Source organism: Caenorhabditis elegans, chromosome V (assembly GCF_000002985.6).
Source record: "Caenorhabditis elegans chromosome V".
In the NCBI taxonomy this organism is placed as follows: Eukaryota; Metazoa; Nematoda; class Chromadorea; order Rhabditida; family Rhabditidae; genus Caenorhabditis; species Caenorhabditis elegans.
The window spans coordinates 8619891-8643256 of record NC_003283.11 but is presented as its reverse complement, the minus strand read 5'-3'; the positions used below and the strand labels follow the sequence as shown (position 1 = coordinate 8643256).

Sequence of the window (23366 nt, the reverse complement as noted above, 5' to 3'; positions counted from 1 at the left end):
TCCCATTTCAGCGGAGAATAATTATTTTTTCATTCAGTGTTTCAATTTATTTTTATTTTTCAGAAAATGGGTATTATTTCCATTATTTTCCTTCTTATTGGGTCTTCGACGGCTGCAGTCCTCGAACATCAATTAATATGGAAAGAATCTAGAATGATTGAAATGATCAGAAATGGAGAATATCCTGCCTATTTGGAGTACCGCGACCGTATGGTTGCTAGTAGATCATCTAACCTGGCTACTGTGGTTCAAAGCACAACAGATTATGTGTACTATGAGTACATGGGAAATATTACTGTTGGAACTCCTGATCAAAACTTTATTGTTGTATTAGATACCGGATCAGCCAATCTCTTAATTCCAGGAACTAATTGCACGTTAGTATTCCTGTTTTGAAATTGAATAACGTTTGTGATCACAATTTTTCGAAAGTTTTTTACAGAACGTACTGTGAGAAAAAGAGATTATTTAATGAAAAAGCTTCATCCACATATATTGCAACCAACCGCCCATGGCAGATCAAATATGCTAGCGGTGATGCCTACGGGACATTGGGAATTGACACTGTTAAGGTTATTTGATGGAAATTCTGAAATTTTACATATTTAAATGCATAAATAAATTGTAAAAAAGTATTAACAAAAATTTAATTAGGAGTAAATTCGTGTCTGGTACTGTGAATAACTTTTCTTGGAGTCATCTAGGATAAAATGGAATTTTCAGATCGGTGGATCAGGAGAAGCACAACTCGCTATTCCAAGATCATACCTTGGTGTTGCAGACACTGTCGGATCAGATTTCAAATGGGTTCGTTTTTTTCAAGTTCCTTCACTTTCACTATTTTGCATTTGCAGAGCCCAAAAGAGGGAATCTTTGGTCTTGCATTTACTGCATTAGCTGTTGACAACATTACCCCTCCAATCATCAACGCTATCAATCAAGGACTACTTGATCAGCCACTTTTCACTACATGGTTTGGTCAGAGAGGTGCTCCTGGAACTTCTGCAAGTGGTGCATTCACTTATGGAGGATTGGATAAAAACCATTGTGGGCCAGTTATTGGATATGCGGAACTAACTAATGCTAGACATTTTCAGTTCCAGGTATTTCTGGAGAGTTTTGATTTTTGTATTTTTTCTGAATTTCTAGGCAACCGGATTTTCTCTTGGCTCATATGTATCCACAACCACATATGAGGTAATCACCGATACCGCTACTTCATTTCTATGTGGACCTCAAGCTGCAATTGACAACTTGGCTAAAGCTGCAGGAGCTACTGTAAGCATGTACTTTCTGTGATTGCGTTAAAAATTACAAATTGTTTCAGTGGGACCCAACAAATCAAGTATTTAACATTCCTTGTGATGCCGACGCGGGGCCAATTAAGATGAAAATTGGCCAATTCAACTATGTTATTCGAGCAAATAACTACATTTTGAAGATTGATGTAAGTTTTGCTACATATCAAAAATTATGTGAATAATTTACAGACAAACTCCTGCCTTTTCGCTGCAATTCCACAAAACTATGCTGGTTTCGGACCTTCATGGATTCTCGGTGGACCATTCATGAGACAATATTGTAATGTACATGATATCGGACAGAAACGTGTTGGATTCTGTTTATCTCTTGCATAGACTCTTTCATAAATACATACATTCATATTCTCGTATTCTGATGTTTCTTTTGTTTTTGTGGTTCCTTGTCCTGTGATTTCTGCTATTTTCGTATTTTGTGGAAAATGAAAAGATGATGGACCATCGAAATGAGAGGAGGAAACGTAGTTTGTACACATGAATAAGTCACTTGACGCGTATCCATGGAGGTCTTTGTCTATAACGTTTTCCTTTAAATTTGGAGCGTCTCAAGTTCTTGGCTCATTCTGATTTTTTGACTCATTCACTTCCTCGAAATGCCTTCTAATTTTTACTTTTTCTTTTTCGCATTCCTAATTTTTCTTATAACTCCAACATACCCGCTCCAATGCCATCAATGCGGAGGTCAGGAAAACATGTCTAAGCTAACAAAGAAAATGTTCACTGAACTGAATATCAGCCCTGATAAGTACTACGGAGATTGTAAAGCAACGTCCGGTGCCGATGTTTGTACCAATGGAACATTTTGTATCAAAAGAGCAAGTATGATTGTTGTTTTTTTTTACGAATCACTGGTACCATTCTCTTTTTAGAAATCCACAGAGTTGGCTTCAATAGTATCAATTTCAAATGGACTTCATACACAAAGGTATCTAATTTTTTTATAAACTTGTAAAAGTATGCAACTGATCCTAACTTTCAGGGATGCGCTAGCGTTCGCGAAGACAACAATCAGACTCCATCAAACGGATGTTTTGACTTGAACCAAAAGGTCAAGAAAACTGGATATACTACTGTAAGTTGCGCTATTTTTACAGCACAGTTTTCAAACTTTATGTTTGTAGGAGCGCCTCGATTGCTATTGTGACAAAGACTTCTGCAACTCCTCGACGGCCGTTTCAATGACTTTCACCACAGTATTTGTGTTCTTCTGGTTCTACAAATCAATTTGAGAATGATGTTAGAAATATTTCTTGTTGAAAAATATTGGGAATTAGTAATTTATGTAGCTTGAGAATAATTGCTTGGGTTTCTGCTTTTCACTATAAATTCAAAATTTGAGATCAATGAATCTTTCATAGTTTTATAATAATTCCCAGATCATTATTTTCGTCTTCATCCTCTTCTTCAAAATCTTCACAACATTCCGATATTCTTGGAAGACTAATCGCGGAAGGACGTTGTAGGGGTTTTTCAAAGTCAATAGCGAGTTGAATCTAAACAAAATAAAAATTAATTAACTATTGAGCCTTTTTATATTCACCACATTGTCCAAATGGCTATCCGAAAGTTGGCTCGAGCTTCTGTACCAGTAATCTTCATCATCTAAACTTTCAATATCCAGAAATTTCAAATTTGCAGCTGAGCTTCTTCGTGATCTAGATATTTCAGCTTCTTGTACAGCTTCTTCGATATTTCTTTCCTTTCTCTGAAATGAAATTTGTAATTGGAAGAATTTTCTAGAATTCTACCTTTTCCGACATTTTCTTCTCAAAAAGATATTGCCTTCGCTTACTTGATACAGCGATCCACGAGATTTTCGTGAAGTATAGAATTAGCTCAGTTAAAGAAACAACTGACATTCCAAACCACAAACCGTTCAAACCAAATATTTTATCTAAAATTCAGAAATTGTTTCATTAGTAATCAAAAAACTCACTGAAAGTATTCAAAATAGTTGTTGCTTTAACTTGAGAGTATGAAGTGTAGAACAATTCCATAAAATGAATATTTATTATTGCTATATTTTGTCTGAAAGTAAGACTCGTTGAGCCAGAATTTGTTTTCAAATCACACCTAATGTAACTCGCGCTGCGATTGGTTTCTCTTGTAAGCCATTTCATTGAATTATAATTAAATCCGTCACCATAAGATGTGTATGAGCTATAGCTAGTTTTTTGGCAAGCCAAATGGCATTCCGCACAAAACGGAAAATCTAGGGATACTGTGCCTGTAAATGGGCACAAAAGTTAATTTTAGTTTTATAAAGCTACTTACCATTACTATCCGATTTGGTCATTTTTTCCATCATACAAATTACTTCTTCATATGGAAGGCAAACCTGCGTGTCTAAAAACTAAAAACTTCTCGTATTTAATGGAAAAATATTTGGGAACCTACTGTTATCAATATTATAACTGTATGGAGAACATCCGCATAGTTTCTTGAAATAATTGGAAACACATAGAGCCTGACACGCGGATGAGGAGTACGGTAGGTTAGTATTGTAGTGTTCGGGCCAACTGGAAGTGCAATTGCCCCAGTTTTCATGATTCAGCAGGTCATGCTGAATATATTTTGTTGGTAATATTAGTATTATATTTTCCACTTAGAACGTACCAGGACTGTTTTGATGGCCGAATTCACTACTCTTGATGGTGACACAGTAATACCTTCTGCTGCAAGATCTGGACTAACATGCGGGGGATGAATGAAATACCGAAATCCGTTTTCTTGAAAACTAGAGTAATGAAAGTTTATGAATTGTTCTGATTGTCTGGCGTTTGCAATTATCTGAAGCCCAGTTTTTGGCGACGTTCCACTTCTTCCTTTCTTTGTCAGCCATGCATCTGTCTCATTTCGAAGGTTCAATTCCCAGCATCTACCCAGAGAAGTAATCGATTGAGTCATATATTTACAACAATTGAATTGCTTTCCACCGTAGAAGCATGTTTCGAAAAGTTCATCACAGTCAAATTGGGCAGAGTTTAGAAAGTTAACTATTTCAAAATCTGGATGGTTAGCAAGATAGACAAGCGCATTGAGGTGAGCTGAAGGTGTACAAGAATTGAAAATAGTGTTTTTTTTTTATTTATTACCTCGTTTCAACTCAAAAATATTTGCATTGTTGAACATATACATAGAGTTTGTCTTAGTCGCCAGCAAATAATTCAGCAATTCTTCCGATAAATCTCCAGAAGAATTGAGTTTTTTGATGAATGAAGTTTTTACAGGATTTAAGTTGCAAACTGTAACTGATGGAAAATAAACAGCTCCTTCGTTTGTGATAAAGTTTATCTGAAAGTGTTGTTTTTAAAAGGTTTTATTCAATGAATATTTTACTTGAGATAGTGTAGGTTTGGAATAGAAATATTGAATAAGAATGACAATTTGATATACTAAAAAAGCAAGTATTGAAATAACCACCAGAATCCAAAATATTTGAGCACTTCTTTTTCCGTAAAATATTCGTCTTGGACCATTTACTGTGGTAATAGCTGAAAAAGAACTAGTTTTAAAATTTACGTACATATTATATTTTTAGCAAATTTCCTGATTTCACTCACTGCTGAAATGTTGTGTCTCTTGATAAACCGATCCAACTCCTTCAGTTTTTCTCAGTTTTTTTACGGAATCCACGGGAAACTTGACAGATACAAAGCACGATAATTTTCGTTTTCTATTCATTTGAAGAACTTGAAAATGGAGTTTTCCTAAAAATTCAAATTTTTCGTATCATCAAAAGTATGTTAGCTTTTTACAGAGTTTGTTCAAAGAACGTCCGGCATACAGTTAAGGTTGAAAAGTAAGTAAACAGTGATGTCAGAAAATTTTCTATTTCGGGAACATATCGCAACATCAATAGTTTTCTGAATTAAATGCTTATGAAATTTATTAAAAGGAACCATTTTTAATTTTACAAAAGGAGACCCAAAAATTTTCAAAAAATATTGTAGTTTTTGGAGTGTGTTCTTTTTATTTTGTAAGTATAATTGTGTATGTACTTATGTTATGTATGTACCAAATATTATTCACGTGATTTTCACTGAACATAAAACTTACAGTGTCTGTCTGATTTTTTCTGAAATACAAATATTACCAGCAAGAGAAAAGTGCAAAGTTCACTTCTTCGGTTAAGTTATATCTCAAATTTTTAATAAAAATCTGTATAGTCTCTCTCTCATAAAAATATTGATGATTTAAACTATAGTTGACTAAAAAATTCCAGAATAATTTGTCCCCTTTGGAAAGCATTTCCTGTTGTACCTTTTTCCAATTTCCTTTCAATTATCAATGCAATAACCTCAAGTTTTCATATCCTTATGGCTTTTCAAACTGCATCCGGTTGCATTTTCAATAACCGTTTTCAAAATTTTGAATCAATTCCATTTCATTCTGGTATAGCACCTGGACGTCGAACAAGGTAAGACTATCTAGCTTTTTTTAAAATTAAATGTGTATTTTTTCCAGAATGAATTCAATTTTCTGTTGTTTCAACTCAAAACAAGCAGAATGGCTTGCCCCAATAATAATGAGTCAACCTGTTCCATTTTCAACACCGCCGAGACCTGGATTCAAAGTTGCACCGGAACCTCCTGAAGGAAAGGGACCATCGATAATTTATGAAGACGGTTTTACAAAAAACGATGTTCCGGTTGGATTTTATGTTTCTGATTTATCAGGACAAGATATTTAATCATTAGAGTAATTTGAAAGAAATAATAAAAAAAATGTTTTTGAAATGTTGTTTTTTTTTGTTTTTAACAATGAAAATAACGCCAAAATTAAAATTTCAGCAAAACAAGTTTTTTTTTGAAACCAGTTAAATCCAGTTCATTCGTTCCGTCCTTAAGTTACCTTTGTCCGCAGGTCTCTTTGGATGGATTAAAGGATTAGCACAGTTTCATTCCACAGTCATCTTCTTTTCTTTCACCAGAATCATCCAACTTTCCATTGCGATGCTTTCACCGTTCCTTCTTCTTTTTCTTCTCTTTTCTGCTCCAGCTTCCGCATTCTTTAATTCATTATTCGGTGGATCAAATTGTGGATGCTCGTGTACTCCTCCACCGTCTACATGTCCAACTACTTGTCTTCCAATCATGACGTGTACTCCACCTTCCCCGCCGGCATGTTGTAACACATGTGGAACTTGTAACGGAAAGAGAAGAAGACGGCACCTTACAATGTTAAGTAATGCTACATATGTGGCAGATCATGGTGAGTTTCAGTTTTTTTTAAGTTTCCAACTTATTTAAAACCTCTGAATTAATTCACCAATATCTTCAATATGTATTCAGAAAAAGTGAACCGAGTAAAGCGACAAGACGATCAAGAGACAACCGTAACATCAGGAAACTGCAACTCTGTCGAACTACAAAGAATTATCGAAAGTGTCAGTCAATTTACTTGATTTTAAAATGATGAGTTTACAAAATAGTTGAGTGAGACTTTGGAAGACTCGGTCTAAACCACTGTAATGAAGTTTACTTCAACTTTGTTTCAACTTCTGCGAAACTTTGAACCAAAATTTTCTTGCATATTAAATTTGGGTCAAACATCGTAAAAAGTTCATTCTAACTTGGGCGCAGCCTGATCGATGGCTTGCCAATGTCTCACCCAACTTTTTCCATTACTCTGAGATATTCCATTAATTCTTTTCAATTTTCAACCCTGAATAATTCAGGGTTCAAGTGTAATTATTTAATGCCTAAGAAATTCCCAAAAATACAATGTTATTTTCTTTCTCGAGTTACCAAAAAAATTGTGTTGGTGAGCTTCATAATTTTATATCATTTTCTAGAAAATAGACCGTGTGACTGCGATTGCAAAGCGAAGAATTCAAGAAGAAGCCGAGGCAACGATGGGTGGCCGATTCAATGTTATCTGTGCCCGAGGCGACTTTTCATACGTGGCAAATACTGAACTTTTCTGTCAACATTCTGTCGGTGATGTCACGTGTTTCTTGTTCAAACAACTTTCGGATGTTGTTAGAAGACGGCTGATGTGATACTAAATGGAAATATTAAGATATTCAAGGAATATCAATTAATTTTGAATGAAGAATTTAAAATAAATTTTTACACTGAATGAATATTTTTCAAAACATTAATCGTATAAAAAAACTTTTGGAATCTTGATGAGAAGATAAAAAACTTGCAATGAGATAAAAAAATGTTTCACAAGGGAAAAAGTGCATGTATCGAAAAGGAACCGTTGCAATTAGGTCAGTTTTTTGCAGGTGTCCTTTTAAAAATACATTTATAAAAAAGATAGAAAAGCCAGTTTTTTATTAAGTCTCTTATGTATTCCTGAACCATCTTCAGTTCTGCTGTTGCTTCTTTGAATCAAACTACTTGCAAGTCATCGAAATTTTCTGCGGGATTTCAGGCATTGTTGTTCAGCATGTACGTAGCAGAAAATATATCAGTTCAGTTTGTATATTCCGGGTACAAACAGATAAAGATTTATTTATTTTCCTTATTATTTTTGTGATGGTTATAATCATAAAGATTTTTCAAGTAAACTACCATCAGAAATTCCGTTTACGTAATCCCATGAACTTTTGGATTCACATTAAATAAGGTTAAAGAATTGAGAAAGTGTTGCGTTTGAAGAAATGAAAAACGCAATGATTGTCTGACCTGATTCAATATGCAAATCTAGACTATTTTAGATCGAACCTCCAATCGTTTCTCTTTTCGTGTTTTTCTTAGATCAAATCTTACTAGTTTCCGAGTTTAAAGGTGTAGTAGCTTCCGTGAAGATTTAGTTTTGGTAGAAAGTGGTCTGTAATGACCAAGTACTCGATACGATTGGTACTTTTGGGCTGAGTCACTTCCATTTTTCCATTTTCTCGAATGCCACCCATTTTTATCGGTTATTATCGTTTGAATTTTTCCACACATACATATGGATTTCACAAATTGTTTTCCAACTTTTTTTCATTTGTTAATGAATATGATAATAATTTTTCAATAATACAAAGCTTTTTTCAAAAAATAAATTTTCAAATATGAAACATTTTATGCAATTCTTTTTTAGTCAATTTTGGTTTTTTACACTGCCATTATTCCACTTTTAAGTTTTTTTCAGTTAAAAACACGAAATGTCCAGTTCAAAGTTTCAAAGTTTACAAGGCCTTCGCGGAATTTCTATTATTCTAGTACTAATCTTCCACCTATTTCCCAAAATTTTCAGCAACGGATTTGTGGGAGTTGATATGTGAGCCAATTTTTATTTTCAATTTTTATAACGCATTCAATTGTTATTTTTCAGGTTTTTTGTGCTTTCTGGATACTTGATGACTAAAATTCTGTCAAAAGAATTTACATTAAAATCGGTTCTGATTTTTTATAAAAATCGATTCATTAGAATAATTCCACTGTACTATTTGACAATATTTGGAACAATTATTGGTATTTTTAGAACTTTTTTCAAATAAGTTTAGTGTTGTATTTCAGGTGTTCTCTGTCTTGTACTACGAACTGAACGATCTGATTTCTTATTTGATGTCAGGTGGTGTCTCCCATTGATTTCAAATTTTCAACCAATATTTGAACATCATTCTTACTGGGATCAAGTATCTACAATTCGGTATTTAACTCATCTCTGGTCGCTTTGCACAGAACTGCAGTATTACCTGATGGCACCTATTATTTACTTCATAGCTTCAAACCTCTCAAATTCAAATCGTATATTTGGTTATTCTCTTGCAATAATTATATTGTTCTTATTTCAACTTTTAACTCCATTTGAACTCTCATATTGTTTTCTCGCATCAAGAGTTTGGCAGTTTTTACTTGGATCAGTAGCATTTGATCTGTCACAGAAGAATAACGAGACTATGGATTTTTATATTGAGATGAAGAAAAATAAGGAAAATTGGAATCTATTTGATATTGTTCCTTATATATTTCTAGCTGTATTAACGACAGTACTCATTTTACCATGGATGTTTGGAGAGCACCTCACACGGTTGGAATTCTATGAATACGATGAAAAATAATATTTATTTTTAGATTTGCAATGTCGATTTGCGCGGCAATATTGTGCCTTTTATGTGGTCGTCTGGAAAATTCATTTTTAACGTAAGTACTTATTTTCAAGAATTTATATATTGAAGTGGTGTTTCTTTTAAAAAACATGTTTGAATTTATTTTACGGTTAGGAAAAAATTTGAATTAGGTGAAACTGCGCAAGAGGTCATTGAAAAGGTCTCGGGCTTATTGTCCGGAACGGTCAATCACTTGTGGTGTAACTTTATTCGGCTAATCTAGAGTTTACTGAAATATTGTGTTTCCGAAAATGCTCACGCCGGCCTCGTGTATGGAAAGCGGCTCAAAAACTTAAAAATTAAAAGTTGGGGAATATATTTTTCAGATTTCCTCCGTTGGCATTTATTGGTGATATTTCCTATGTTACTTACCTGATTCACTGGCCAGTCATCAATTTTGTAAAGTACATTCAACAAAAAGATCATCTGAATTTGGAAGTTTATGGTGATTTTTCAACATTCCTAAACTAATATTTGATTAAACTTTTCAGAAGCTGTAATTGCAATTTTTGTAGTTTTTGTGTTATCTCTACTTTCACATTTTCTCATCGAGGTTTGTTGTTTTTTTTTAATGCGGTCAAAGATGAAAAGATTTAAAAAAGGAAAAGTAGAACAGTTTTCTGTTTTATTTAATTTATTTTTTGATATGTATTTTGATATCAAATAGAAGTGGTTCTAGAAAAATGAAAATAAGATTATTATTTACAAAAACAATTTTCAGAAGAAACTGTCCCAGTTTGATTTCTATATCAACTTTACAATTACCGCTTTCACGATTGGAATGTGTTTAGCCATGATTCCATGGATTGAAAATAATCAATGTCTTGCCATGAAAACATTATCTAATCCTTTGATTGAAAATGCTGAATTTAACTTTAATAAATCCAACACAATCATTCCAATTTCGGATCTTGGCTGTGATTTTAATGAAACTACTGCGAAATTGCCCTTGAACACGTTTGGTATTGAATATTGTTCAAAAGTAAGTAATCGGTAGATTACTATTTTTGGAGCACTTCTAATTTCAGAAAGGAAATGGCACCGGAACTATAATGGTAATTGGAAATTCGCTTTCGATACGAGCTTTTTCGACTATTTTCAAGCTTTTTGACGGAAGATATGAAGAAATTCGATTATTTGCAAAACATGGTATGGTTATTTTGTTAAGCCTGTGTGTTTTGGTAGTATGACGTCACTTCAATTTTCAGGTGGAGCTCCACTTCTAAATATTGTCCCACTGTATAATGCAGTTGTTCTTGACATGGCAAGAGATATTAAACCTGATCTTTTGTGGATTATTCAGGGAATGAAGTTAGTTTTTTTTTAATTATTTTTGGGGATTTGGCCGGCGTAATCGTCTAATTTTCTGTACAAAAAAATATAACTTTTTGAAAAAACATTTGAATTTCTGTTTCGAAAAATAATATGTTTCAGCGAAATCACTTTTCATGGTACCTCTAACACCTACAACTTCGAGTCAAATGCTCTTGATGAAGTGATTCCTAAGACGTTGGATACATTCAAGACTGTTGCGAAAATGGTTTTCATTGATCTTCCATATTATGTTACAATAGACTATCCAGCAAAGTTGATGGCAAGAAGCTTGATTTATAGAAAAAATCTGGAAGAAAAGTTGGCGGTCAACTTTAAGACCGTCAACAGACAACTTTCAGACCAAACTGATAGACTATTGAATGCTAATTGCAGTAATTGTCAATTTAATGATATTCAGAAGGTATTTCTAAGCGTCAAGTTAGGAAAAAAACAATTTTATTTCAGGCTCTCACGAATGGATCCGACAAGTTTTATCTCTTCGAAAAAGATACCTATAAAGCATTGACTTACGATGGATCTCACTTGACACTTACCGGATTTAAATATATTGAACCCATTTACCAAAAAGGAATTGATAGTTACTTTCAAATGTTAGATTCCAGTGAAAACCTCTAATTTTTTATCCTTATTTCTGATTTTCAGATCTTATTTGTATATTTAGATATATAAAATAGTGTCCAATTTTCTATCGATTAAATCGATGGTAGGCCTAAGTAGCTTATAAATTATATAATATTGAAATTGATTTGGAAAAGTTTTGACAGCTACAGTACTCCAAAAATGCCACCAAGCTAAATAGACTTTTTTAAGGCAAATATAATTTTTTTTTTCAATTTTGACTAAATCTACCAAAACTTTATACAATTGTAAGATTCTTTTTTTTGCTTCATATATGGGCTTATTTTGACAAAAATTCGATCCATTTGTCTGTAAACGCTCGAGCAACATAAAACCATGCGGCATCATTGCAAAAACGCGCGCGGTGGTTGCAAACGCGTACACAATGAACTCCGCCCATCAGCTGACGTACTGGTGACCCGTCTCTCTTCAGTCTGTTTTCACCTCGTTGCGCTCTGTTTATCGACTCTATTCTTTTCTCAGTCTAAAAACAATTTATTCGATTTTTTATTTAATTCTTTTATTAGACTTTTTTCAACTCTTTTCTTGGTTTCCAGGACTATTCCTTAACCCGGTTTTTTCTTTAAAAATACATTTAAACTTTTACAGATGTCGGCTACAACATCAGAAGAGAATCCCGACTCGATCAACTACATAGGCTTCAATCAAGACTCTAAGTAAGAGTTTTATTTATCGATTTCCTTATTCCATCTGTTCATATTTACAGAGTTATATGCGTGGGGCACAAAGATGGCTACATGTTCTACAAAACTGCTGATATCCTCGAAAACAACACACTGACATATGAAGGCGAAAATCTTACACGTAAGTTTTTTCACCCTATAACCGCTGAAATTTTGGTTTCATTTCAGATCTTGGTCTCAACAACTGTCTTATCATTGAGAGACTCTTTTCGTCGGCACTCATGGTAGTTATATCTCAGAAGGATCCACGAGTGCTTCACGTCTATCATTTTACAAGCAGAAACATCATCTGTGACCACCGTTTCAATAAATCTGTCCTCACTGTTAGACTGAATAGAGACGTAAGTGTTTGTACAAATTTCGCAACTCAAGAAATTGCTAACTTTAAACCCCATGTTCCTCATATTATATTTATTCTTTTCAGAGAATCGTCGTATGTTTGGAAGATTGCATTTACATCTACAACTTGAAAGATATGAAAATGATGCATAATATAATGGATACCCCGACGAACAAACTTGGGGTTTTGGATCTCACTAGCAATCCTGGAAATGCCTTAATTGCTTATCCAGGAAGCACTGACACTGGATCTGTTCATCTCTTCGATGCTATAAATCTCTCATCTGTGAGCACATTCAACGCCCACGAAGGAACTATCGCGTGTCTAAAGTTCAATCAGGAAGGCAACATGATCGCCACAGCCAGCACAAAAGGAACTGTAATTCGAGTTTATTCAGTACCAAATGGACATCGGCTCTTTGAATTCCGACGTGGCGTAACTCGCTGTGTCAATATCTATTCGCTATGCTTCTCATCAGATTCAAAATACTTGACATCGTCTTCAAATACTGAAACAGTGCACGTCTTCAAACTTGAGAAAACGGAAGGTGTTGACAACAAGCCGTGAGTTCTTTTAAAAATAATTTTTATTGTCAAAGTGATCAGACTATATTGTGCGAAATCATAATTAATTGATTTCAGAGAAGCGTCTACCGAAGGTGGTGGATGGTTCGATGCTATCAACAAGACCTTCTCTGCGTATATGCCAAGTCAAGTCCTGCAAGTTGGGGAGCTGATGACGACGGAACGTAGTTTTGCAACTGCCAAGCTTCCAGGAGCCGCAAGGAGTAATCAAGTATCACTTGTTTCGTAAGTTTTTTATCTATAGAATTTAGGTGTTGATAGTCATATTCTATTTAGACATAAAAACCAGCAATACGTGATGGCTGCTACATCAGACGGATTCGTATACGCCTATCGACTGGATCCAGAAGGTGGAGAGTTGGATCTTATCAAGCAGCATAATATTGGTCCGAAGTCAGACACTAGTCGAGCAAGTCCGACTTCAACAGGAAGTGGAGGCGCGGCAAAAAGTGCCGAAGCAAGCAGTAAGTGGATCTTCGAATGGTGGTAGATATTTTGTCAATAAAGTATCCGTTTAGACCAATCGGTTCCGAATATGGACGATCCTGATGACTTCCCACCAATGAGCCACACCAGCGGCTAATTCAATTCATTCAACGATCATCTTCATGTCCCAAGCAGCCTCAAAATCTTCATGTTCGATCAATAACCTCGTCTCTTCTTCTGATTCTTTCTTTCTATTCCTGTCTCATTTTTCCATCTTTGTATTATTATCATGCAGATGTACATCACCATCCATCTCACTTTTCTTCTTGTTCTATCACATGCTTCTCCCATTTTCCCTGTATCTTCTCGTCCCACTGTTTTCCCGTAATAGCTGGCTAGTCCACGAAATTCTGAATAGTGAGTGTGCATACGTTATTCACGTTATTTAAACAATTTTTATCACATTTTTCCTGAATACTTTTCTTGTTTTGTAAACTCGCCTCACACCTCTAAAACCCCCCGCCTTTTCGTCTATCGAACCCAAATTTTTCTCATCAAATTTCTGTATTATACTTTGGCATTCTCATTCGAGTAAATTTTATAATCACATCGATTCATTGTTATCTTTTATCATTCTTTAATTAAATTGCATTATAACAACCACTTCCAAGAAGATCCGAGGAAAAAACACCAACGAATGGGTGTATCTTTAAAAGATGCAAAAAGATTGGTCATTCGATTCTTGTTCTTCTCTTCTTTTGTATCGTACGATACATTTCGGTTTTCCTTTTTTGTCATTGATTCTTATTCAGATGACGTCGTTAATATGGACGATTTTCCTGATGGGAATTGTTGGCTCCGTAGAGCAATTAAGTTTCAGAAGTATTCTGATTGAAGTGAGCTCCTAAAACATTATCGAAATATTACCAATTTGCTATTTATACGATTTTTGAACCAAAATGCATCACACGGTCTCGCAGCGACACTTTTTTGTTGAATTTAATCAAATGCAAAAAGGCGCGCGCCTTTAAAAGGGTACTGTAATTTCAAACTTTTGTTTCTGCAAATTTTTCAGTTTTTAGTTAAGTAATTGTGTATATTTAACAACAAAAACTTTTTTTTAATTTCAATAAACCATATAATTTTTAACAAACCTGTGCAAAATCGAAGAAAATTTCGCAGAAACGAAAACTTTGGAATTACAGTACTCTTTAAAGGCGCGTACCTTTTCGCTTTTAACACAAGTTTGTCGTTTCGAGACCGGGTATTTCGAAAGTCTAAAAAAAATATATTTGTGTCTGGGTAATAAATACATAGTATTATCGAATCCCGAGATGATACGTTTATGTAATTTTGAAAATTTTCCAAACATTTTATTTTGCGAGTTGGAAACAGTATATTAAATTTCAGCGAGCCTGTGAAAAACGACCTGAGCTCGATTTCTGCGGTGGAAGTGCATCTGCATCGGGAACACCGGTCCAAGTTGCAAGTTCAGTTGTTCCTCTGATCCTTCCACCAATGACAACACTTCCACCATCCACAACGACCTCTACAACTGCTGAACCAACCACTACAACTCCGTTAAAATCTTCAACTGATTCAGTTGACTTTGACGAAGAATCTGAAGGAAACTCTACAGCTTCTACTGAGCATGAAAAGCTCGGCAGCCTGGTGAAACTTCCAAAACCAGAGAGATCCAGTACTGATGTGAGAGTTTTAGAGAAGTAGAGAGATGATGATGATAATAAGATTAAAACCAGTTCTAAATCAGACACCGGAAAAAAAGTTTGAACCAATTTACTGATTCTTCTCATTGTTTGATCGTAAAGAATGACGTGTAACTTTATTTCAGAAAGTAGTAGATCAAGTAATCGAGCATAGTGGTCCGGCTTCTTCGTCAGAGGAAACGAAGAATTCAACAGTTCCAGAAGTAAAAATTGAGGATGAAAAGGGTGTGTTAGTGTTTGTCAGTGAGTACTGTGTCATTGAAAGAGAACGATTTGTGAAAGGATGTCATGGAGATATTGATAAGAAAGAGGTTAAACTCTACAATTATTTATAACACAATAACCTGATTATTATTCTTATAGGAAACATTCTGCAAGACGTACGTCTCAGCATGTGCTTCTACAACAGGTGTTCTCCCTGTTATGACATATTGTGCTCGCTACTACACATATTATCCAACACACTGTAAAGCTCAACTTGTCGATCCAAAAGCCTTGCAATTCTGTTTCGCATTTGAGCAGTTTTGTTTGCCTGAGAAAACTGCTGCACAGGTACGTGCCAAAGTATTTCAGCAGGTGTGGGCTGCGATAACTCCAATGTTTAAAAATCAGAAACTTTTTGACTTACTATTATAGTTATGTGACTAGTTTGAAAAAAACTTTTGTATTCATTGAAAAACTTGTAAAAGTTTTCGAAAACTTCCTGAAACTTGTCATTTGCTGAAAAAACTGCTGTTAAAATTATTTCGTCAAATGACAACTTTCAACCAGAATTTTTTAAATATTGCATTTCGAAGGTTTTCTCATGTAGTTCAATAAAAATAAATATGATTTTCAAACGAATTACATATTCTCCTATGTTTCTACATTTATTTTTGTTCTAAAAATTTGAGTTATCATATCGGAATAGGCAGATTTGCCGAGCTGTAAAACCATATTTTGCTGGCTCGTAGAAGTGAGAGACTATTGAGGGAATACTGTAAATTGAAATCACTAAAATATGTATTTCAGTCACCAAAGAATCCAAAATCATCTCTCCGAAAATGCGAAGATGTTCTGCCAGAAGCTCGAAAAGTGTGTAATCCATTCCCAAATCCAAAAGACACTTTCAACTTGCTTCGATGCACTCATTTCTTGACAAATTGTAAGAAATTTGTTGATTGGTTGTAACTTATTACGATTTTGTAAATATTTCCATTTATTTGTTTAATTTAATATTGTTCTTTCATAAATTAATAAAAAGTAATTTTTGAGATCATTAGAACATGAAACCCGTAACGATCAAAAACCATGACTAGTAGAAACCACTTATACTTAATTCGATCAGTTTCGCCGAATTAGAAGTAAAGGGAAGAATATTAGGGTTATTGAGGAGACTGCAGATGAATTACACAAAAACCCTTCGCAGGTGTAAATGATTCCGATTGTCTCCTCACTGTCAGATGTCTGGGCAAGTCGAACGACGTCACGACGAGCTCGTGGATTCTTGACGGCGTTGGAGAAGACACGACTCCAGCAGTCTCGCACAATTGCACCGCCCGTCTCTGCAAAATGATTGACGGATGGGAGATTACGTGGAGAGAGGGAAACCCCTTTTTTACTAGGTGTCAGTTTGAGAAGAACTCAAATAAAAACAGGAAAATGTATGTAAATAGAGAAATTTTAACACCAAGAGAAAAATAACAACAAAACTGACCACAAATTGATCTTTCGGCAGGTGGTTGTTTAATAACAGCCTTGATGCAAACACTGTCTTCACAATCTACAACAGGCATCAGATCACGTACCTGAATATAATGATTGAAAATAAGAAATGTTTCAGGATTTAGTTGAAGTTTTAACAAAGAAAGGTTCAAGTTGAATAAAAAAAAGTTTTCAAAAATCTTTTTTTTTTATTTTTGCCAAATGTTAAACATTTGGAATTTTGTCAGAATATACTCAAAATTAGTCAAAAATTAAAATTATACGAAAAGGATTTTTTTTGTCAATTTTCAGACAAAATTTCTGTTCAATGTCAAAACATTGATAGTTGGAAAGAGATAAAGTTTACCACAAAAGTTTTAAAATCATTAGTTTTCTGAGAAATAAATTTTCAAGCGAATCTACAACCTTGCAAATATGAAGTGCAAAAATTCAATCTGAATTTTTTTAATTTGAGGGGTTTAAAGTGAAATTCTGTCACTCTAAATTTTTGCATTTTCATATCTTGAGTTCTTTTAAATAACTTATACCGCAATTGAAAAGTTCATAATATCATATTAAAGTCCCACAAGACCACGAAGTGTTGTGTTTTACACATTCTGATAGAAACGAACTTTTAGTAGTCAAATCAAAAGAGAAAACTTCTTTATTTAATATTTTCTCTCTCTCTCTCTTTATCTCTTTTTTCTCAAATCGAATCAAATTCTTACTTTTTCCTGAAACTTTTTCGTGCTTCTTGATGCATTAATATTTTTCGGTTTTCATCGATGTTTGAAAATTACTATTTTATAAAAACATCACTTCAATTTCTCTACTTCTGAAATTTTACAAGCTAATTATAATGAGTCATTCGTTTTAATTATGAATAGAGCTGACAGAAAAGTTGTGAATTGAAATGAAACAGAGGTTTTCCAAGAATTTTATAATTACCTATTTTTGTAAATATTTATGATGTTTTCGCATTTGGAAGCAGCAGAGAAAGTTTATGAGAACTGAAAATATCCGATAAAAAAGGACAAGGACATTGAGAATGCATGGTGCTCAAAAGTGTTCTGCCTTTTCACCGTTTATGAAGCATATATAAATATCAGTGTTCAAGAGCTATAGAATGTGTTAACTTTTTTATCTTTAATTTTTTATTGTTTTGTTAATGTTTTAAAATGTTTTTCAGAACCAAACAAGTAGAACAAAAAAATCTGTTTTGTTTTGATAAGGTATCTTCTCTCGATAATAGTTTTTGAGTAGTTATACTTGTTTTGTCTATGTTGTATTTGTATAGTAATAATCAAAATCAACTCTCACCGTCTCACAACTCTCATTTGCAAACCATGGGAATTCTTGTAAGTAGAGTAAACGATTGGTGTTCTCATCTTTTGGCTGTAAACAAAACATAATTAGGCACGACATCGAATGGCTTCCATTTGAAAACGGATATGCTTCAGCCTTTTTGGTGGTGGAGCCCCTCAACCAAACGAGCCAAAAGTCACCCGGCTAATGCACATGATAACGTTACACCCCGCTTACCCATTTGAGGTGCAATTGAGGCGACGAGCAGCTGTAGCATTGGGCTGGAAAATTTTAAAAATTGAGTGAGTGACCAAAAGGAAGTATAGAATGATGATGGGAGTCCCTAGAGTGTTGGAAACTAATGAACTTTCAATTAAAGAGAAAGTCTAGATTTCTTTGAATTGTTTGATACAAGTAGAGTCTATTTTTGGAGCATTTCTATGAATATTGTAAAACAATGTTTATCATTGGAAAATAGTTTTTCATTTTCTTTGATTCCAATACCAGAATAAATCATCGTTTTTTTATTAATTAAAATAACACTATTTTCTCTTTAGGATGTTTCCAAGGAAACGCACTTCAGCATTTGATCTTGAAAATGCAGTCTCAATGCAAATAATGTCCGAAGTATACGTTTTTAATAAACATGAAAATGAGAGAGAACATTGAAAACTTTTGAAGTTCTCTATAGTTTTTTAATGGTTTATCAACTCTTAGGTATGAATTTTCGTTGAAATTTTGAATGGCTATGTTGTACCTTAACTGTGAAATTAGACATTATCATTTTGAAATCTTACGATTTTAAATTCCTAAATGTGAAAACACCTATATATGGACATATTTTAAGGTTTACTACCGTATCTGGTTTTCAAAACTTGAAAACTCACCTGAGTAAACTGAATCCCAAGCAATTGTGCCGAGTAAAATAATCACTCGAACAAGCATCAAATATTCAAGAAAAGAAAACAAAAAATAAAAGTAAAAGTTTGATGGTGATGGAGGGTGACTACTGACCGAGGGCGGAAAAAACACTAACACACATAGAGGCACACTCTCCACCACTCAAAATATTCCCTTCTTGCCTCCTTGCTTCTCGCCTCAGAAAAAAAAAGAAAAAGAAAAAAGAAGGCGGAGACAGACTCTTTCCTCTAACAGAAAAGAACTCGAGACTGACGGAGTGGTGGAGAGTGAAAAGGACCAAAACCCTGATCTTATTTTTATTCTATTTATTTTGAGAACCCAGACACAGATGTCTCCGAATACGAGAGCACATTTCGATTATTATGCCGATAACTGTGGATGGCGGCAGTCGATTGAGTTTTCGTTGACTCGAATTTAGAACTTCTGAGGCATCAAAGAGCAGAACGGAAGGATGGTGATTGACAAGGAAGAAGATAGATCAGCATTTTGGACGAACTGGATAACAGGAACTTTGAAAATCGAAGAACACCAGTTCTTTTAAGCTTCAATTGTTGTGTTCAGTTTACTCATAGTCAGTAAAAAATACTTTTTATAACGTTGCAGAAATTTTTCCTGGCAACAAAAAATTCAGCATTTTTTTTCTGAAATCTTATAAAATTACCAAACATCACGTATTTTTTAAGAATCCAGAAAATACTTTATTCGAGTTTTAAAGGCTATATCTTTATCTCATTAAAATATTCACGGTAAATTCAGGTTTGTGGTGGTTTGAAGTGGTCGAGATATCGAAGAGTTCGAAGACTATCATTGTCTTTTTCGTTCACAATATAACCTTCATCATCAACGTTACAGGTTTTCTTGTCCAACGTTACAGGTTTTCTTGAGTCTGGAGTAATCTGAAAAAAATGAGTTAGAAAAGTGTTTTAGTGACTTTATTTGATATATATTGTATTACTTTCACTCAAAATTAACAATCGAAAAATAATATTGCATACAATACTTATAGGAAAAACAGGGTATCTTCTGTTCCTATTTTAAAACGTTTTTCTGAAACAATAAAATTCCATCTTATAACTTTTACAGTCCTTCTTGCGCCCTTTTGTTAGTCAAATGTGCAAATTATCTTATAAAAACGTTTTTCATGTTCAGAATCTTAAGGTTATCTTTTGTAAATTACTCAAGTTTTCGAAATCTGTAAAATTACAGAAGTCAAAAACATTCTAGAAACCTCCCTTTGATGTTTTGAACTAGTAATGCATTTACCTTTTCATCAGCATCATCGTCGTCCATTCTACGATTTCCTTTCTTTTTCTTCCCACCTGCACACTGAACCAGCATTGAACCAGTTATAAATAAACCAAGAACAAAGTTCTGAAAAATAAGCGATTAAAAATCTGAAAGAATGAACTTTTGTGGATTACCTGAATGAAGATTAAATAAATCGCATCATGCATATTTCTTATTAATTCTTTGCCGAAAACCTATTGAATACTGGATTTTAAATGAATTGTTTTAGTATGAATCAACTTTCCGTGGAAAATGTCATACACTTTAATTTCTATATAATGAGTTTTTGGTTACTTTTTTTGTCACGTCCTAATGTTTATTCGACTCCTTTTATGGCATTTCTTTCAAATAAATCCAGAACGCAGCTTAATTCTAGAAAAGAGCAAAAGTATAATAAAAAGAAATGAGAACAGTTGTAGAAAGAGAATACACACTTCACACTTTCCGGAATTGAAGTGGTTGACGTTTTTGTGAACGAAAACGAAGCAAGAATCGAAAAATGAATTGGGAAATAAAAAATAGACTGTAGTTTTCTTAAGATAATTTACCATTCTGGGTTCAAAAATTCCAAATACATAAGTGTAACACAAAATGAACAAAAAAACATTTTTTTTTTCGACAATAATGTTCAATCTTTTTGAATTTCTTTCAGCAATCTTCGTTCTTTCAACTGTATGTGGATTTCCTGGTATTTTTTGAGTTATTATTCACACTTTCCGGAATGACAATTGTTTGGTCTTTAACTTGAAAACTAATGGTTTTTGTAAAACAATATTTTACATTAAAAACATGTACCGTATTTCCGTTCTGCATACAATGCTCAATTGAGGTGTTGGACTGAGATTTCAAGATAAATAGATACTGCAGTATACTGCCATAAAAATACATTACCATCAAAAACCAAACACTTTTGAAACCGCTGTGTCAAAATTTTTAGGTACAAATATTTATATAACACTTCAATTCGAGGAAGTTTTATAACCTACAGAAATATTACTCAAAAATTATTTTAGAATTTTTCGATTGACGGCTTATTCTATCATACTTTTAGTAGTTTTACAAAATGTACAAGAGGTTTTTTGGTGGTCCTGTTTGTGTTGAAGATGATTTTATTATTTCAATAAATCTTGCAAACATCGATGGATCCCAATGACGATCATATCGACGCGTCTTGTTTCTTTTTGTTTTCCAAGTTCTCCAAATCAAGATTTTTTCTAAGATCAAACTTTGTGTAAACAACAAACACTAAAATACAAACATGTGAGAACATGTGTACCGAGTCTTCAATTTCAATTACTTCCGGAAATCCGCACTTTCGAACTTTTCACAAAAACGTCGCTTAACTAAATCAAATCATCTTCTTTCCGATGAATGTTAAAAGTTTAACAAAGTTCTAGAACTGTCAAAATGGATTCATATATGAATAAAAAGGTAATCCGGTCGTCGATGAACCTGTCAACCATGCCTTCCCTCCCACTTTTCCCCATTCTGCATGAAACGTCAGTGTATTTGTTTGCTCACCGGCCTAATGATTGCAAAAAGTTGCGATACGGAAAGAAAGGTGCCAATTCGATGAAAATGGTATAAAAGCAGCCGAACGGTGGCACTAATTCATCGGCTTCTTCGTCTTTTCTCCTTTTCTTTCCTTTATTCAGCCAATCATGCATTCAGCCATCGGACTACTTCTGTGAGTCAACCATATCATTGACTAATATCTAAAATTGACTTGACCACTGGTCATTTTCGTACTACTATTATACTAGTCTATACGATTTCCAGATCATTGAACACTGGAAAAACAAATAAAAAACCAAATAATTTTGCAGGGTCATCGCATCGGCTTCGCAAGCTCAAGTCTTATCTGTAAGTTCCATCTTTTTTCATGATCCTCCGCAACATTTTACAAAAAAGAGCTCAAGAAACATAGTACTAACATATTTTCGAAATTAATAGAAATTCCGATTCTACATCTAACAGAATATTATTACTTCAGACAATCTGTGCAAAATAGTGTTAATAATCTTGACTTACACTTTCGAATTACAGCTAAACTGTGCTACTCCACCATGTCCAGAGCCCATGCCAGTGTGTGCTACTCCTCCGTGTCCACCTCAATATGCTCCACTTCCACCCCCACCAATGCCTGCACCAGCTCCAGCTTACAACCCATACCCATGCGCCAATCCTCCATGCATTGTTGTTGAGCCGATGCCAGTTGCTCCACCAGCACCAGCTCCAGCATACAATCCATATCCATGTGCTACTCCACCATGCCCACTTCCATACATTCCTGAGCCAGTTGCTCCAGTCCCAGCTCCAGCTCCAGTTTACGAGCCATATGCATGCGCTGCCCCACCATGCCCACCACCGACTCCAGTCTATGAGCCATATGCCTGTGCCGCTCCACCATGCCCAGCTCCAGTTGCCCCTCAACCAGTGATCCAACATGTTCCAGTACCAGTCCCAGTTCAAGTTCCAGTCCCAATCCGTGTTCCAGTCCCAGTTCCAGTCCCAACTCCAGTCTACCAACCAACATACTGCGCTGTCCCACCATGCCCAGCTCCAGCTGCCACTCCAGTCTACGCTCAACCAGCTCCAAGACCAATGCCAGTCTATGCTCCAGCTCCAGCCTGTGCTCAACCACCATGCCCAGCTTACAACCCATACGGATACCAAGGAACTCCAGGATATGCTCCAGCTTACAACCCATACTCATATGTGCTTAGATCTCCAGTCGCTGCTGCTCCAGGATATGCTCAAGGATACGCTCCAGCATACGCTCAGGGATACGCTCCAGCATATGCTCCATCTTATGCTCCAGCTTATGCCCCATCTCCATTCAGAAGAGCCATGTACCTTTTGGGATCCAACAAGGGAAAGAAGGCCGCCGCCGCCGCCGCAGCTGCCACTGAAGAGAAGAAGAAGACTGCTTAAGGATTTTTAGTGTCTCAATATCTGTACATTTGCCATATTGCTAGTTAATTGTAATTTTAAGTATTTGTTAATTCATTGAAATAAACAATTTCCTAAATTAACTAATCGAAATCTGTCAAATATCACTCCAAAC

At 34.7% G+C, this 23366-nt stretch overlaps 11 protein-coding genes across 12 annotated transcripts; 8 read left to right on the top strand and 3 right to left on the bottom strand.

Annotated features, from left to right (window-relative positions):
• Window positions 1–63: 63 nt before the first annotated feature.
• On the top strand, window positions 64–1655 carry asp-13 (Peptidase A1 domain-containing protein). Its single transcript, NM_072831.7, has 7 exons — window positions 64–377; window positions 443–572; window positions 724–807; window positions 855–1103; window positions 1150–1278; window positions 1328–1447; window positions 1491–1655. Exons 1-7 carry the CDS (start codon window positions 67–69, stop codon window positions 1635–1637), a joined length of 1170 nt encoding a protein of 389 aa, NP_505232.1. The 5' UTR covers window positions 64–66; the 3' UTR covers window positions 1638–1655.
• A 235-nt stretch (window positions 1656–1890) lies between these two features.
• nssp-59 (Protein quiver) lies at window positions 1891–2661 on the top strand. The gene is made up of 4 exons (NM_072830.4): window positions 1891–2138; window positions 2189–2244; window positions 2299–2391; window positions 2441–2661. The coding sequence occupies exons 1-4, from the start codon at window positions 1913–1915 to the stop codon at window positions 2546–2548; spliced, it is 483 nt and encodes a 160-aa protein (NP_505231.1). The 5' UTR covers window positions 1891–1912; the 3' UTR covers window positions 2549–2661.
• On the bottom strand, window positions 2607–5036 carry acd-4 (DEgenerin Like). The gene is made up of 11 exons (NM_072829.3): window positions 4883–5036; window positions 4659–4813; window positions 4415–4613; window positions 3936–4366; window positions 3717–3882; window positions 3594–3665; window positions 3393–3546; window positions 3256–3347; window positions 3068–3213; window positions 2860–3024; window positions 2607–2812 (listed from the first exon to the last, which is right to left on the bottom strand). The coding sequence occupies exons 1-11, from the start codon at window positions 5001–5003 to the stop codon at window positions 2672–2674; spliced, it is 1842 nt and encodes a 613-aa protein (NP_505230.1). The 5' UTR covers window positions 5004–5036; the 3' UTR covers window positions 2607–2671.
• Window positions 5037–5490: 454 nt separating this feature from the next.
• On the top strand, window positions 5491–6066 carry F28A12.10 (Chlorophyll a-b binding protein, chloroplastic). The gene is made up of 2 exons (NM_001307842.4): window positions 5491–5739; window positions 5787–6066. The coding sequence occupies exons 1-2, from the start codon at window positions 5639–5641 to the stop codon at window positions 6010–6012; spliced, it is 327 nt and encodes a 108-aa protein (NP_001294771.1). The 5' UTR covers window positions 5491–5638; the 3' UTR covers window positions 6013–6066.
• A 183-nt stretch (window positions 6067–6249) lies between these two features.
• On the top strand, window positions 6250–7437 carry grl-12 (Ground-like domain-containing protein). Its single transcript, NM_072828.5, has 3 exons — window positions 6250–6533; window positions 6614–6708; window positions 7117–7437. The coding sequence occupies exons 1-3, from the start codon at window positions 6275–6277 to the stop codon at window positions 7321–7323; spliced, it is 561 nt and encodes a 186-aa protein (NP_505229.2). The 5' UTR covers window positions 6250–6274; the 3' UTR covers window positions 7324–7437.
• A 144-nt stretch (window positions 7438–7581) lies between these two features.
• On the top strand, window positions 7582–11386 carry oac-29 (Acyl_transf_3 domain-containing protein). Its single transcript, NM_072827.3, has 12 exons — window positions 7582–7720; window positions 8409–8537; window positions 8592–8731; window positions 8777–9290; window positions 9335–9403; window positions 9696–9814; window positions 9861–9922; window positions 10091–10351; window positions 10398–10518; window positions 10578–10680; window positions 10804–11104; window positions 11149–11386. Exons 2-12 carry the CDS (start codon window positions 8422–8424, stop codon window positions 11317–11319), a joined length of 1977 nt encoding a protein of 658 aa, NP_505228.2. The 5' UTR covers window positions 7582–7720; window positions 8409–8421; the 3' UTR covers window positions 11320–11386.
• A 543-nt stretch (window positions 11387–11929) lies between these two features.
• Window positions 11930–14033, top strand: atg-18 (Autophagy-related protein 18; the record flags this gene model as incomplete). Of its 2 annotated transcripts, none has more annotated exons than NM_171492.6 (7): window positions 11930–11999; window positions 12050–12147; window positions 12195–12367; window positions 12451–12929; window positions 13008–13175; window positions 13227–13414; window positions 13458–14033. In NM_171492.6, the coding sequence occupies 7 exons, from the start codon at window positions 11932–11934 to the stop codon at window positions 13466–13468; spliced, it is 1185 nt and encodes a 394-aa protein (NP_741577.1). In that variant the 3' UTR covers window positions 13469–14033. The 2 variants fall into 2 exon arrangements, with proteins under 2 accessions (NP_741577.1, NP_741576.1); NM_171491.6 differs by having other exon boundaries at window positions 11932–11999; window positions 13469–13983.
• A 94-nt stretch (window positions 14034–14127) lies between these two features.
• Window positions 14128–16357, top strand: F41E6.12 (DUF19 domain-containing protein). The gene is made up of 5 exons (NM_072825.6): window positions 14128–14272; window positions 14787–15083; window positions 15229–15414; window positions 15467–15655; window positions 16115–16357. Exons 1-5 carry the CDS (start codon window positions 14189–14191, stop codon window positions 16271–16273), a joined length of 915 nt encoding a protein of 304 aa, NP_505226.2. The 5' UTR covers window positions 14128–14188; the 3' UTR covers window positions 16274–16357.
• nssp-58 (Protein quiver) lies at window positions 16282–19156 on the bottom strand. Its single transcript, NM_001368459.3, has 5 exons — window positions 18979–19156; window positions 18329–18372; window positions 18107–18181; window positions 16800–16890; window positions 16282–16647 (listed from the first exon to the last, which is right to left on the bottom strand). The coding sequence occupies exons 1-5, from the start codon at window positions 19034–19036 to the stop codon at window positions 16427–16429; spliced, it is 489 nt and encodes a 162-aa protein (NP_001355378.1). The 5' UTR covers window positions 19037–19156; the 3' UTR covers window positions 16282–16426.
• Window positions 19157–19695: 539 nt separating this feature from the next.
• Window positions 19696–20643, bottom strand: F41E6.1 (uncharacterized protein). Its single transcript, NM_072824.3, has 4 exons — window positions 20594–20643; window positions 20434–20493; window positions 20276–20383; window positions 19696–19908 (listed from the first exon to the last, which is right to left on the bottom strand). Exons 2-4 carry the CDS (start codon window positions 20464–20466, stop codon window positions 19765–19767), a joined length of 285 nt encoding a protein of 94 aa, NP_505225.2. The 5' UTR covers window positions 20467–20493; window positions 20594–20643; the 3' UTR covers window positions 19696–19764.
• Window positions 20644–21943: 1300 nt separating this feature from the next.
• Window positions 21944–23332, top strand: idpc-2 (Intrinsically Disordered Protein, class C). Its single transcript, NM_072823.5, has 3 exons — window positions 21944–21986; window positions 22126–22162; window positions 22346–23332. The coding sequence occupies exons 1-3, from the start codon at window positions 21961–21963 to the stop codon at window positions 23231–23233; spliced, it is 951 nt and encodes a 316-aa protein (NP_505224.1). The 5' UTR covers window positions 21944–21960; the 3' UTR covers window positions 23234–23332.
• Window positions 23333–23366: the final 34 nt, after the last annotated feature.